The sequence below is a fragment of the Apostichopus japonicus genome, chromosome 7 (assembly GCF_037975245.1).
Source record: "Apostichopus japonicus isolate 1M-3 chromosome 7, ASM3797524v1, whole genome shotgun sequence".
NCBI classification, from domain to species: Eukaryota; Metazoa; Echinodermata; class Holothuroidea; order Aspidochirotida; family Stichopodidae; genus Apostichopus; species Apostichopus japonicus.
This window is the reverse complement of record NC_092567.1, coordinates 11,166,824-11,182,592: the sequence shown is the minus strand read 5'-3', so window position 1 is coordinate 11,182,592 and position 15,769 is coordinate 11,166,824. Positions and strand designations below refer to the sequence as shown.

At 36.2% G+C, this 15,769-nt stretch overlaps 1 protein-coding gene and 1 long non-coding RNA gene across 17 annotated transcripts in view; one reads left to right on the top strand and one right to left on the bottom strand.

Moving 5' to 3' along the window:
- Positions 1–15,769, bottom strand: part of LOC139970059 (uncharacterized) — a 351,315-nt gene that overhangs the window by 181,888 nt on the left and 153,658 nt on the right. For 2 of the 14 annotated variants that reach the window (XM_071975679.1, XM_071975677.1), the window contains exons 2-5: positions 13,436–13,507; positions 10,136–10,238; positions 8,343–8,460; positions 6,610–8,105 (exon numbers count right to left, since the gene is read on the bottom strand). In XM_071975679.1, coding sequence (XP_071831780.1) covers positions 6,610–8,105; positions 8,343–8,367 — 1,521 coding nt within the window. In that variant the 5' untranslated portion in view covers positions 8,368–8,460; positions 10,136–10,238; positions 13,436–13,507. Of the gene's footprint in view, positions 1–1,561; positions 2,168–6,609; positions 8,106–8,342; positions 8,461–9,155; positions 9,333–10,135; positions 10,239–13,435; positions 13,508–15,769 lie in introns of those variants that run through there. The other 12 variants (XM_071975686.1, XM_071975681.1, XM_071975680.1 and 9 more) reach the window with 11 other exon arrangements.
- The window catches only part of LOC139970094 (uncharacterized), a 379,126-nt gene that overhangs the window by 245,886 nt on the left and 117,471 nt on the right, over positions 1–15,769 (top strand). The window lies entirely within an intron of this gene.

Genomic DNA, 15,769 nt, shown 5'->3' with positions numbered 1-15,769 from the left:
CAGTATATGTCGCATGACGTCATTCTCCCTACTTTAATTTCTATATGATCCTTGCCTAGTTAGCGAAATTGTACAAAATATACGGTGATTTACACCGAAGGCCTAATGTCAGATTAATCTAACAAATACAATGTAGAACTAGTCTATCATTGAACAAATGAAACACCTTCCAGTGTATTTAAATATCCTTAGTCGATTTCCTGGCCCTGGTTCATCATCATCCAAAACACGTAATACACGCCATATAGGCCTACGTACAGAGCAGATAGCTGTGGAAACTAACTATGACTGTGTAATATATACTACCATGCCACTATATGGGCTACCACTCTGCCTATAGATAATCAGTCTGTAGTGATTAAAATGGTATAATGGACCTGCTCTTAGCTATTTCTAACAATCCGGTGTTACCATATTCCACCTTCATAGGAAAAATATATTTAACATATAGTGTCACAATTGTCCACAACAATGACACCAAGAATGTTAAAAAACATACAAATACTTTGAGAATCTGCATTTAGTAGAATAAAACATTACATGATTATAATTAAAATCGGAGAAACGATTGAGGATTATGCAAAAATGAGTGATATCCCAAGATTTAGTCTGCTGCAGATGCAGCATGTATGTGTAATATATGCATTTCTTTTTTGTACCTGCAGTGGTTAAGTACACTTGAGTCAATGCAAAACGATATGTTATGTTCGTGGGAGAGGGAAAGGGGTGAAATTATTTTCATATTTCCCTTGTAACGCCGATACAAATGAGAATATTGATTTAAAACTCAAACATCACATCAATCATCGCGCACTAAAAGTCACTTATATCACACAATTCATAGTATTATTTAGCCTTCCAGAAACCATCACTCGATATTTACATAACAAACAGTTTACCATATCACTGATCAGCTGATATTGTTATCTATTAATATTTTGATCCAGTACAGCTACTATTAATACCAGGGAGCTATGTTTGTGACAGCTCCCTAATAATACCAGGGAGTGCTCTCTGGACAGCTCCGTAGTTATACCAGGGGCACTCTTTTTGACAGCTCCTATTAATTCTAGGTTATTGTGTTTATGACAACTAACTAATAATACCAGGGAATTATCTCTGTGACACCTCCCTAATTATACCAAGGACCTCTCTGTGACAGCTCCCTAACTATACCAGGGAGCCCTCTTGTTGACAGCTCATATTAATTCTAGGGAGCTCTGTTTGTGACAGCTGCCTAATAATACCAGGGAGTTCTCTCTGTAACAGCTATAGCTGCCTAATTATACCAGGTAACCCTCTATGTTACCGCTCCCTAACAATACCAGTGAGCTCTCTTTCTGTGACAGCTGTCTAATTATAACATGGTGCTCTCTCGAAGACAAAACAGACCAACGGATGATGGAGCGGGCTAGTTTTCTCAATATTGTAGCGTGTATGCGCACTACAATAATTAGAACGGTTGTAAATTTTGAATGAAATATCACCTTCTTCTTCCCTGTCTGGTAGAGATTTTTAGGGTGTAATGGCCCTTCTTTCAAAAGCCATCATTCGATTTCTAAAGGGAATTTATTGTTTTGTTGGTCTTCTACATATATGGTACTGTCATGGTTTAATCTTAATTTGTTCATTGTTAATAACAAAGTTTACATGAATCTGTAGATCAAAGTATTAAAGTTTCCTTTTTTGTTTAAATGCTTCGTCTTAAACTTAATATAAAAGATCGAGTATATTTTCATAACTTATTTATAATTCATCATAATAATAATACTAATAAAGTAAAGTCTGTATGCTATTGTATGCATTTAATCACATGTGTAATGACGTGCATTCACATTGTATCTTAGATATAAATAATGGTATTGTTATGTCTCATTCTTTATACATTTCATATTGCATTTATCTTATTAAAAGGGAGTGGTTTTTAACCAGGGGTCTTTCCGCAACCCCACCTCACCTTCAATACCACTCTGCCTATATATATAGATACTACCTCTCTAGTGATTACAATGGTATAATGGTATAATTCAGCTATTTTTAACAATCAGTTGTTACATCTTTCACCATCCTCCACCTTGACAGGAAAATATCAATTTAACCCAATTTGTCACAATTGTCCACAACAATTACACCAAGAATGTTGAAACCAGACAAGCACTTTGAGGATCTGCAATAAAACATTACATAATTATAATTAAGAGCTGATAAACAATTGAGGAATATGCACAAATGACTGATATTCCAAGATTTGGTCTCTGCAAATGCAACCTGTGTGTGTAATATATGCATTTCTTCTTTGTACCTGCAGTGGTAAAGAGCATTTGAGTCAATACAAAGTTATATGTTTTGTTTGTGGGAGAGGGGAATGGGTAAAATTATTTTCATATTTCCCTTGTAACGCCGATACAAATGAGAATATTGATTTAAAACTCCAACATCACATCAATCATCGCGCACTAAAAGTCACGTATGTTACACAATTCTTAGTATTTATTTAGCCTTCCAGAAACCATCACTCGATATTTACATAACAAACAAACAGTTTACCATATCACTGATCAGCTGATATTGTTATCTATTAATTATACTTTGATCCAGTACAATGCTATATTCGCGTCTTCTATACTTCTACGCAACAAAAACGAAACATTGGTAATGACGGGGGGGGGGGGGCTTAGTGCAACACCAATGACCTCTCTCCGTGACAACTCCCTAATTATACCAGGGTGCACCCGTTCTGACAGCTCCCTAATTATACAAGGGAATCCTTTTTTTGTGACAGCTAATATTAATATCAGGAAGCTCTGTTTGTGACAGCTCCCTGATAATACCAGGGAGTTATCTCTGTAACAGCTCCCTTATTATACCAGGGAACCGTCTTTTGACAGCTCATATTAATACCAGGGAGCTCTGTTTGTTACAGCTCCCTAAAAATACCAGGGATTACTCTCTGCACCAGCTGCCTAATTATACCCTGGACCTCTCTGTGACAGCTTCCTAATTATATCAGGCAACCGTCTTTTTTGCAGCTCATATTAATTCTAGGGAGCTCTGTTTGTGACAGCTCTAAAATAATACCAGGGAACTCTTTCTGTAACAGCTGCCTAATTATACCAAGGACCTCCCTGTGACAGCTCCCTAATTATACCAGGCAACCGTCTTTGTGACAGCTCCTATTAATATTAGGGAGCTACAGTATGTCTGTGACCGCTCCCTAACAACACCAGGGATCTCCCTCTCTCTCTGTAAAAGCTGCCTAATTATAGCAGGGAGCTCTCTCAAAGACAAAACAGACCCTGTAAATTAATAGTGACATTTTGAAAATAAGATGTTATGGACATACAACAGTGCCTTTATATTGTAAATTAACACTCAGCATTGGTTGTATATAGAATAACAGTTGAATGCACTATAAACTGCATGACGCCAATAATGAATAATTTGTCTTTAATAGTGGGTATTATAACACCTTTGCATGAATGCACAATTACAAGTTATCACCGATCTGTATCAACAAACAAACATCGGACACTGTTCAATTTGCATATTAATAAAAAAAGTGCTACCAAAACTATGCGGGTTACATTCTCGTTTGGGGATTTCTGTGTTGAATTATGCGCATCATGTTTCTAATTAATTTAGAAGTTGGTAGAGTTACTTCATTTTATATCAAAGCATGTGTTTACTGGCTAAAAACTGTTGTTGTTTGGGCTAAAATTAACGTCACATAGCTCACTATTTACTCAAATACACAGTCGGTATATAAAGTTGACTTAGCTCTGAAGCATTTACTAAAACTAAGACTGAACGTATAATAAATAGGTGTTCCCTTTTGAGGGAATGGTGATACACACCGACGAAGATCACACAGTCACAGTGTCGATGTAAGGGAACTGGGGTTGAGAGCGGATCAGTCGTTCGGTAGTTTGGTTTTCGGGCCCAGGTTCTTTCCTTGGTGACTTTTCTTTAAAAAGTACACTCATTGAAGCGTGTCGGTATTAATTTACACTAAATGGGTTGGCCACTTATGAATTAATTACAATAGAAGTAAAAATGTAACCTGATAACAGTATGAATCGTTTACAGGAGAGAAATTATTCCTTTACAGAATTAACTCTAACTATTTGATTTCACGGTTCTAATGTTTTCGTTTAAAACGGAGAAACGTTTTTCACGATTTTTTTTTTTAAATTGCGACATAGCACATGCATCCTGGCTGCCAGTATTCGTACTGTATGAATAAGTTTTTGTAACAGTGTGTTAATAACATAAACCTCTCGCTGTCAGTGACATCTCCTGCACCAGGAAACTCTATCGGTGATAGCTCCTTACATGGCTTGAGGCTACACTGAAACTACATTAATATGGTTCGATGATCATACATTACACTCCCTGTAAGGGTTGTTACTACAGTACATTAGTATGGTTCAATGACCATACACTACACTACCTGTACGGGTTGTTACTACATTAGTTTGGTTCGATGACAATACATTCGATGACAATATATATATATATATATATATATATATATATATGTATATATATATATATATATATATATATATATATATATATGTACACACATATATATATATATATATATATATATATATGCATATATATATATATATATATATATATATATATATATATATATATATATATATATATATATATATATATATATATATATATATATATATATATATATATACCTAAGTAGGCCTATATACTGTATATGTACCTAAGTATTTGCTCAAATATCAATCATACTAAATACTGCTAGTAATACTGTTGAGAAGATAACAGGCTACATATTTCATTACAAAGAATACACTTTGATCATTCACCTCTCTCAACATTTCCTGATATGTATTACCATACCATACCATACCATACCATGTATTAACATACGATTCTTTTTCAATTTGAATTAGTAATGTCAGACGACCAGGAATGATGATGATGATGTATTACTGTATCGGTGACATCACTAATATGTCATCGACAACACATTTTAATGAATGTGTTACCATGCAATGTGTGAAATGATACTTTTTTAATTGGTGTACTTTTCTGCTCTTTTAATTCAATTATACAGTTTTTTTTTGATAGAAGAACTGCCCAATGACTGTTTCGATCACCCCATTGTAAATTATCGGTTACCGACCATGTATTGGTATTAATGATAACTGATGTTACATTATGTTAATGGGGTAACTTAAACGATTAGACAATTTCTTCCAACATATATGGTTTGTTGTCCCAGGTTCAATTCAATCATTCCAAGCATTTAACATTTATTTAAAGTCTTGGAAGACTAGCTATTTATTCGTAACAAAAGAATCTGAAATTCCAAATAGGGATGCACCGGATATCCGGTCCGGCCGGACCATCCGGCCGGATAGTGAGCAATTATCCGGTTCCGGTTCCTGCCGGATATTTTTCAAAATCTGGCCGGATCTTTTTCAAAATCTGGCCGGATCTTTTTCAAAATCTGGTCTGAATTATTCCTTAAAAAGGTGTTGGTATTAACTTAAATCAATGTAAACTATTTACAAAAATTAGTAAAAACATTCAAAGTAAGGAAAAATTAGGTTTAACATGTTTAATTTAATTTTCTCAATGGTCTGACCCACTGTTTCTAAAGATCAACCAAAATAATACAACTACTGTAATAATATGAAGCTATATACAACAAATACAGTTTGCAGTGAAATCATTTCTTGCAGCTTCATCAGTTTAATGATGTGGAGTTAAAATAGACCATTCATATACTTATCAGTCAAAATACTGTTCCATTGAATCTTTACTTTCCCATTATTGTTGGCATTCATGTTTTCTGTGAATTTTTATGTGTGATACAATCTCTTATATGGTTTTTTTTTAAAAAAACTTCATAGGTAGTATGCAGTATTTTTCCATCAAACAAATTAACATACTGTATCAAGCTTGTCAATAATTATATTGTAGTTATTTTATTAAAGAATGTAGATTACACCACTTCAAGTCATATTTAATCTCATAAATGGGGTCTTAATTTCACCTTCTTTATGATATGCGTATACCTCACCTAAGATTTGCTCCTTGTTTCATACTTCTACTTCTCATTAATGATTTTCTTTTGTGTAATGAAAAAATCCGGTTCCGGCCGGATTTTATCCGGCCGGATTTCATGTACTATCCGGCAAAATCCGGTTCCGGCCGGATCCAAAAAAAATCGAATCCGGTGCATCCCTAATTCCAAACATTAACACTCCATGTGTTTATGTTGAAGTATATGTTCAATATTCTCAATTCATCATCAGTGTGATTAGAATTTAAGCGTAATTTGGCAATGCAGAGATTATTCTGATTGGTTTAAATATATGACATCATATGCAATTATTCTCAATACACCACTGTCTATTCATTAGCTTGGAAAGCCATCCGTGCTCTTTAAACGTACAATTTTTTTATTTAAAGTGGCTGAAATAATAGTTTTCAATGACTGTGAATAGACTCGAGAATAAAGAAAAGAAAACCATTATAAAGTAGTAAACAGTTCCTAAATTATGTGTAGGGAAAAAATGGAAAAGATTTTTTTATTTTTATTAGCTAACTTACATGATTTTTAGATGCAATCTCCAGCAACTGTGTCGTCGATCTTTGAAGAAGAGCGCTGTCGTCTTTGTTTATCTCAACGTCACCCGAGCAGAGCTCTTTCACCGAATCCATAATGTCGTTGACGTCACCAGTTTGTTCCAGGATACAGAGAATGGCAAAATTATCCCCGTCTGGTAATCCATTCAAATGGTTGATGAGTTTCTTTCCAGCATCAGGATCCAGACCACAGGCGAATCTAAACAGGTACTGAAGATCAAATGGATGTAAGAACCTGAGCATACCAGAGAGATTGTCTGCGTTCTTTAGAATGGTGACAAGGTGGTGGGCTGCATACCATTCACAGAATAGTTTATGATAAAAACGGACCATCGTTGTAAACAACACATTATCTCCAGTAGAATCATCGCTCACTTCATCTTCTTCGACCAAAATGCCAATTGAAATATACTGGTTATAAGATTCTGGCCCGACTCTTTGACAAAATTCAGTCTTAATCCATGACAACTGTTGGTTTTTCTTGTTTAATCCTTCGAAAGCTATTTTGTCTAGCTCATGATGTTCCATTTCATGAAGATAGAACTTGTTGCTTCTATTGTCGCCATATTTCTGTTTCAGATGGACGTAAAAACATCTAATCATGTGTTTGAAGAACTGTGTGACAGAATTGAACTTCATGAAGTCTCTCTGATCATGAGCCATGTGGGCAAACATCACGAATATGAGAGGCACCTGGCAAAGATCAGCAAGGATGGAGTTTTCATAGAGTTGTTGTTTTATTTCTTCCACTGCCTCATCGTTGTTACTTACTACAGCCTTGCGAATGTACTCGTCCCTAGCTTTATCATCAAACCCTGTTAGTTTGGCCCCCTTAGTTTCTTTTCTAAGACATTCTGGAAGATATCTTGTCGTTAAGCTGACATCAAAGTCTGCAAACAGTTCCATCTTGATGATCATGTGTACATCGTCATTATCATTGCTGTCCCTGCCAGGATACTCGTCATATCCATCCAAAATAATGTGGACGGACGAGCAACTGTGAATTATCTTTTCAATATCATGTTTGCTAACACGGGGTTCGTGGAAGAGAAGAAATGACTTAATCGCCCTGTAGAGAGACTTTACACTTCCAAGTTGTCTTAACCGAAGAAGAATTAGTATTTCTACATTGTTCATCGGGGAATCCGATACGTCATTACACCAATCGTAGGCCAGCTGAAGGGTTAACGTCGACTTACCATACCCGGGCTCTCCTTGTAAAATGCGTCTCTTGGATTTTAACCGAAAGTCAGTATAAATACTTTTGTAAGATTCCAAACGCTCCCATGATCCTCTGGTGCCTGGCGTTATCTCTGGTGCCAGACAAACTTCAACGCCCCCTTCTACAAAGACCTTGTCCACACAATAAAGTCTATCTTTTATATATGGCAGGGGTTGAATCGCATCATATTGGCCTTTATATGTCCTCCTGAGACCTGCTATCAGAAATTGTTTCTTCTCTAAACAAAAAACAGAAACAATATGTGTAAATGTTCCACGTATGACTAAATTTGACGAACAATAAATTAGTGACACACATGGGAACACCTAAATCTTAATTGTTTATTCGTTACTGATAATACAGTTTTGTGACTGTTCTATTTGTTATTAACACGACAGAGCGGGAGGAGGTTACATGTTTTACCAAAAGGAAGTAAAGATGCACAAATGACAAAGTCAAAGATTAAGGCATCTACCTTGAAGATCAGGAGTCAGCTCCATTGTCACGTGATTTACTTCAGACAGTCTACGAAGCGTGAAGGGGTCGTGTCAGAACAGCTCCTGCCCATCGTTTCCGTGCATCTGTTTTTCTTTCTTAAAAATATGAGAAAAATAGGGAATCTAAATAATTACATTATTCTGTTAACTTTCAAAATGTATACTACATTGTGTTGTTGTTGCATATGGATGGTTCAATGTTTTATTAATAACCAGACAGCAAACCTGCAGTGTGGTGTCAATGATGCTACATCAATAATCTTATATGAATGTGACACACAAGGCTGTAGGGTATGACCATGATGAACAGCATACCTCAATATAAGCAAAAAGCATTGAGATTATATAACAACAATATTCACATTGGCACCTGACGACCGAGATGAAAACTTTTCTTGTATTCAACATAGAGATTGATCGCTACCAAAGACAACTGGCTTCTTCCACCCTATGTGGTACACCTACTGTATAAGCCATACATTAAACATGCGTCAATCAAATGTTAAGCCCCCTCCCCGGTCCCCAAGATTTTGCGTCTGATTTGCCTCTAAAACATCAAACCAGGCAATAGTTACTGTAATTTTCGTAAACAGCGCCTGGTCATTTCCCCAACGTTACTACATCCAAACCTAAAGATTTTATTTTGCACAGAATCTTGACAATTGCAAAAATATGCCGGAAAATTTAACAATGGTACAGTAGCAAAGGTAACATATATAGATTATTCAAATTGATATCGGCCATTCCAACACATTAAGCATGTACAAACAGTACAACGTTTCATTACACACCTTTGGGCACAGGCATGTATGCAGCAACGTACAGTAAGTTACCGACACACTTAAGTCAATGGAGATTTGGTCGAAACTTCTTGATTCATATCTACGGATGCCCTTTAGCTAATTTCCAATTGCCAACAGCCTCTCCTATTAATGAGGCGTAACACACATGTAATATCATAGGCTGCACTGTGGGAGATACAAAAGATTATAAAACAAGGTTTCCACAAGTTGACCACTGGTGGCATTTGACCTCCGCAAAAAGCAAATGGATTGTTGAACTAACTACATACTTTATAAGAGGTTGGTCCAAGCTTCCCTTCTTGAAATATTGTGTTTACGATGTTCACAATTTGACCCATGGTGACCCCAACCTTTGACCTGCACAAAAATCCATAGGTATCTTGAACTCAATGTGACACAACTACTGTACATACTAAATTTGAGATTGGTCCAAGCTTCCCTTCTGGAGATATCGTCATTACAGGGTTTCACAGTTTGACCCCTAATGACATTTGACCTCTAAAAGCAGTAGGCTTTTTCTATTCAATTTGGTACTTTTACACACAAAATATGATATTGGTCCAAACTTCTATTCTAGAGATATCCTGTTTCCAAGCAAGGTTTCACACACACTCATCTGCCTGCATGACTACAAAGGTTATGATTATCATTGAAACCAAACATGTGCTGGGAAAGAATATTTTATTCCTAGGAGGTGCAATGATTTTACATGAAAAGTAGATATCAAGACAATTTCAGCCCAATAAACCTATGATGCCAAACTCTATGCTGGGTGTTACAAGCATGGACAATATACACAGGCTTTTTATACTTGTAAGCGCAGATAATTTAATATATAAATCAGTAATATCTATCCACCGGGATATCTCTTACAAGAGAGTTAAAGAAGACAAAAATGGTTAATCTTATGTTAAACTGCCATTTTGTGGAACCTAAAGAGAAAAGTAAATGGTCTGAAACTGACTTACGAGTTGCCCTTCATGTCTTCATCTAGTCCTTGATTGTGTAGTTATGAGTTCATCTGCAGGTTTGTCCAGCTGTCAATTTGTTAAGAAAATTCCCGTAAATAGCCTTGAGTAAAAAAGAAAAAACTTCAACAATATAGACAGTTTCTTTCATTGTGTGCCGTTTAAAGAAGGTGCAATTCCATGTTCAGTACATTTGCCTAAAATCATCATAACGGTGATCATAGAAAAAACGAATTTAGTACAGAAACATTCCCAATACCAAATGTACGCATACTATACAACGTATGTTTTCCTTAAAGGAATTTTTTGGCAGCCTATTGGGTATATGTAAAAAAACTCCATACAGTATTTTTTGTTTTTTCATAGTGACAGTCCAACTGTAGTTCGGGGATTTTCTATCCTATGATACAGGAGAAGGGAAATGTTAACGTCATGCCAACTTCATCTAATACATTTTGAACAGTGGAGACCGATGGGCGACTGTGACGTCATCGCGACACATCGTTTCAGGAGCTGCAGAGACACTATCATTGGAAAGCTACATTGTAGAGAGGAAAGGTAACATTTCTGAGAGTAAAATAGCAATTGAGATGAAAAATTCCCAGTGAAGTTAAAAGTTAGCAATCGTTTGAAGATGTAAAACATTCTAGAATTCCCTAACTAGGTTTTCTTCATAATTATGTTGTTCTGAAATAACAAAGTTTTGGAATCACAGCCATACGCAAAGTCTGTACACATTCCAGTGTACTGTATCAAGGCCAAGCTTAGAGTGAGATCTTTTGTGTGCACATCCATTCACACAGTCTGTTCACATTCCTGTGTATTGTCTCATGGCCAAGCTAAGAGTGAGATCTGATCGATTCTGACTAATGTGCCGCACTGACGTCGCTTCTCGACATAAGTCAGTGTTAGACTCAAATTTTCTGGCAGGACGGGGTAACATTTCAACCACTCTATCACAGAAACTAACATTCATCACAGGACAAGGCTTAGGGCGATTGAAAGACAAACAGGAGCCCAAGGGCACTACGAAGTATTTATGGTTCCTTGCTTGTAAGGAATATTTACAAGGAAGCAGCACTGTTCTAACATTGTTATGTGATCCGATGTACACACACAATATTGCCAAAATATATATCACAAATCAACTGTTTGTCCTTTTGAGAACCTGTTGAGGGCCAGGTGACTGATATGAGCAAGAGTTGGCTTTTTTTTACAGAACTCACAGAATCATCCTAACTGTTCTTATTAAGAATTTTAACGAAACCAAACGAAACCTTGATCTCTAATAACTTTGCACACAAAGGTTGCAGAGGAGTCAACTTATGTACAATTTAAATCGGAATATGGCCACAAAAAGGTCGCCCAAATGCAGGTCGACTATTGGATTACAATAGCATAACTGCCAACATCGATGGACATTTGGTTCTTCCTCTCACTATGGGCTATCCACCCATCAAGTTTGGTCATGATACATCATTTCCTTATTGAGATATCGTGTACACAAGTCAAGCGTCACATACACACACACAGGCGCCGAGTTGAATGCATAGGTTCCTTGCTTTGCAAAACGCAAGGAACCTAAAATGATATGACCGGAAAGACTGGATCCCATTTATCACTAACATGTTCCTTTAATGGATGTCATTTAAAAACAGGCATGGGCTTTCAGTATATATGGGTCAATCCATGCTAAATCAACAGTGGCCTCCACGTCGACCCCCCCCCCCCCCCCAGATTCGCCTGAAATTGAAACTGTGTCTTGCCATATGTCTCAAAGGATGAAATTGGGCAAAACAAATTTTGAAAACTGTTTGGTTGCTAGGATACGGCCCCGCCTAGCAACCCGATCCAGATTGCATTTTAAGAGCCCTACATTTGTGTCAAGTTTGGAGATATCTTTGCATAAATGTAAAGTATTTTATGTCTGATATTGCAGATATTGTGGAAGACATGTGCCCAGTCTTCGAATTTAGCTAATTTTGAGGAAAATGTACGGTCTCAATTTTTCGTAACAAGTAATTAAAATTGCAGAAAATGATATAGAGGCCATTTCTGGCCCTACTTTGAGTGTGCCCTATATTCACAAGCAAAGGCATGTTTGAGTTTTAATTTGCATAGGATCCTTGTCCAGTGGTAGTTGTACGGGAAAAGTGCAAAAAAAAAGTCAAGCGGGTCGTACATTTTACGAACAGCGTCCTCAAACTTAAGAAATCTCACTTCTGGCCCTAATTGGGGGTCCAACTTGGGCCTGTGGGTAAATTTCAATTTGTATTTAAATACCATTTTTCAGGAGTGTATTAACCCTATTTTGAAAAACTCAAAACAAAAGTTGTGTATTTTGTGTTATCTACTCAAATTGACGACTCCAAAAATTGCAAAAATCACTTGGTTCATACAGTATGTATGAAATTGCTTGCACAAGCCGATTTGAGTAATTCAAATGACAGCAAGTTCTTAGCATTAGCATACAGGTGCTTAACAATTAAGAGGGTGGTCCACTAGCATAAAGACTGGGTCATATGCCCAACGATGCCTGTGAACAGCGCCCTCAAACATCACATTTTACCAATATTTTGGGCAGTTCAAGGTCAATTTTGGTCACAATTAAAAGCTTTTTTGGGGGGTTTTCAATACAAAACTAGTAAGATATGTATAGTTATGATGCACAGAATGAGCTAAAACATCTTTTTTATAAGATATTAATGCTCTGATGAGCAGCTTAAAGTGGCGTAGATGGGAGTTACATCAGTTCTAGAGAAACAGTGGTAACATTGTATCTTCATTCAAGGAGACCATGTTAAACAACATTAGACACTATATATATATATATATATATATATATATATATATATATATATATTCAATATTGTTAAATAACATGTAATAACATATATATATATATATATACATATACATACATATATATATATATATATTTATATATATACATATATATATATATGTATATATATATATATATATATATATATATATATATATATTTATATAATATTCCTTATTATTAGATAATATTATTAATTTGGTGTTTTGGGAATATTCTCTATTGGAAAACGACATTTGCTTTTCTTTTGAAGACTTCCTTTCCGACATGGATTTTCGTGGAAAAATGACGGTGCTAATGAACAGTATTTAATAGCATGAATTAGTAGATGTGGGCAAAAACCACAATATAAGACACATCATAAAAGAACTACATAGCAGAGAAGATAACGTTTCCATATGTGTGGTTAGTTTACTAAATACATTTTCTACTAAAGCATTAACTGCTTCACTTACGAGTTAGATATTTCTGCCAGATACTTTCAATAAGACTGGGGTGATCAACACTTCTCGCATAACCGATGGAATCTGTAAACCGATAGAAAAATTGGGGAAATGATTCCATAAAGAAAGTAGCGTCAACCTACAAGGGTGAAAAACCAAACGTAGTTCTTATGTTATTTAACAATATTGAAGTTGTGAACAGTATAACGATTTACTTTATGTTGATATCTTGTTCGTAATTGTATTCGTTCAGCCGTTGAAATTTTGTCAACCTGGCCTAAGTATTGGCGCAACCAACATAAAAAGGCATTAAACTAGTTTCTAGAAATTTAAGCATTCCGTACCATATATCTTGCAGTACAAAAGCTGCCACTTGTCAGTAAAACGCACCTAAGTACACGTAAACCTCTATTACCATGACTATCCCGGATATCATCAGGCAAAACCGAGTCGATCGGAAAATATAGTGACAAAGATATGTAAGGAATGTTTAAAGTTTGAATGTGCTGAGAATTTAATAGAAAGGTTCATGTCTTGCTATACCAATTTTTATAACGTTAAATGGTAGCAAACTGATTTTATTTTTGAAAAATGTACTTTGGTGTGAAAAGGTAATGAAGGTTACCAGGAGAACAGGAGAACAGGGTGCGGGGGGGGGGGGTTGTTAGAGAGGGGTAAAAATGTCAGATGTGGTTCCATCAATTGAAGGATACAATAACTTTGTTTTCCTTTTTGCAGGGGAGAGCCATGGAGGTAGAGAGGATGGTGGGGGTTGGCGGTGGAGGTGATTGAAGTTCGAAGAAATGTGAACAAACTTGGTGTTATAGCATCCGCGTTATTATCTTGTGCGTTTTGAAATGACAGATACTAGATACGGTATCATATTTGCAAGACGCTTCGCCTTGACGCTTGTGATTCGAGTGTGTCTAGCATAAAACGTGATATGTAAAGAGTAGCCAAAATAGCGAATGACACACCACTCTAAAGATTAATGAACGATACATTGGTTGTATGCAATGACTACAAACAGAGTTTCGTAGGATTGTGTACGGGTTGCTGTATTGTTAAAACAAGAGCAGCAAGGCTGCATAAGCTCGTGTAACCTTTTATTTGAGAAATGTGCTATTTCTTGCGCGAGATAACGGTGTTATTTCCTTTCCTTACATCTCCTCTCCCCTTGCCCTCATGCTCCTTCTTAGCAGCCATAATTTGCTCATATGATAGAAGGTTGTTTAATTTCGCCATCTCAATTAGTACCTTACATAAGTATGTCAGTTATAACTCTAACGTACCGCTGGAGTCTTACGTTAAAATAGTTTCTTTTTCTTTGAATACAATACATTCGTCGCCTGAGGCACATTCAAATGTTCCCCGCTATATCAATATAGTGAACGGCCAATATGGCTATATGGTCACCAACATCGATTACGGTCGTATCACCGTATTTACAGCATGTACGCATGCTCACATGTACGTCATGTATTTGGGACTTGTTCAGAAAGTAAAACTACATTTTACACGAGGATCTTTGCAATGTGCCATCCAACCTTTATTTTTGCTGCAGGTACTAACATGCATAATTAGAGGTTATGAGTTTCTATACGTAATGCGAATCAATCCTCTAAACATTTATTTAAAATGCAGCTTTTGTGAGGTAGGCTACACCGAAATATATCTCGAGGACATGCAGTTAGGTATAGGTTTTCACAGAAGCTTTACAGTACATATGTAGTGAATGTCTGTATTTCTTTCATTTATCACTCTCGCAATTTTCCAGTCATTTCTAATAATACCTCAATCTTAAACAAAAATGCATTCGAGACACTCGGACAACATCTGAAAATCATGTTACTACAAGAACATGTTACACGAAGGAAGATTTCGAGAACGAAACATGTGTAAAAGTAAGTGGGCCTGACGTTTCGATCCTAGCAGAATCCTCTTCAGAAGCTGTATGACAAATAACAGTAACCGAAGGCACAAATACACGCACAGAATACAAACAGGTCAATGAGCATGGTGAAAACAAAAGAGAGACTCCACTACCAAAAGTATTGTCAGGGGATGCTATACCCCGTAATACGTCACGCTACAATATCATTGGGGAAGTGGTGAAGAACAAACAAGAAAGCAGACACAGAGTTAAGTTCAAACTATCAACCACATTTCTTTAGTCCTTCATTGATTAGTACAATATATTGATTTAGTATACTTTTGAGGTACTTGTGCAAGTATAGGTTTTTTAGTTGTAGATAGCTGTCTCATCCGACGTGTGACACGTGACCCATATACTGTAGTGAGGGGCGAGTTCGGTAACTAACCTTTCTTAATTCCTTCATTGATTAG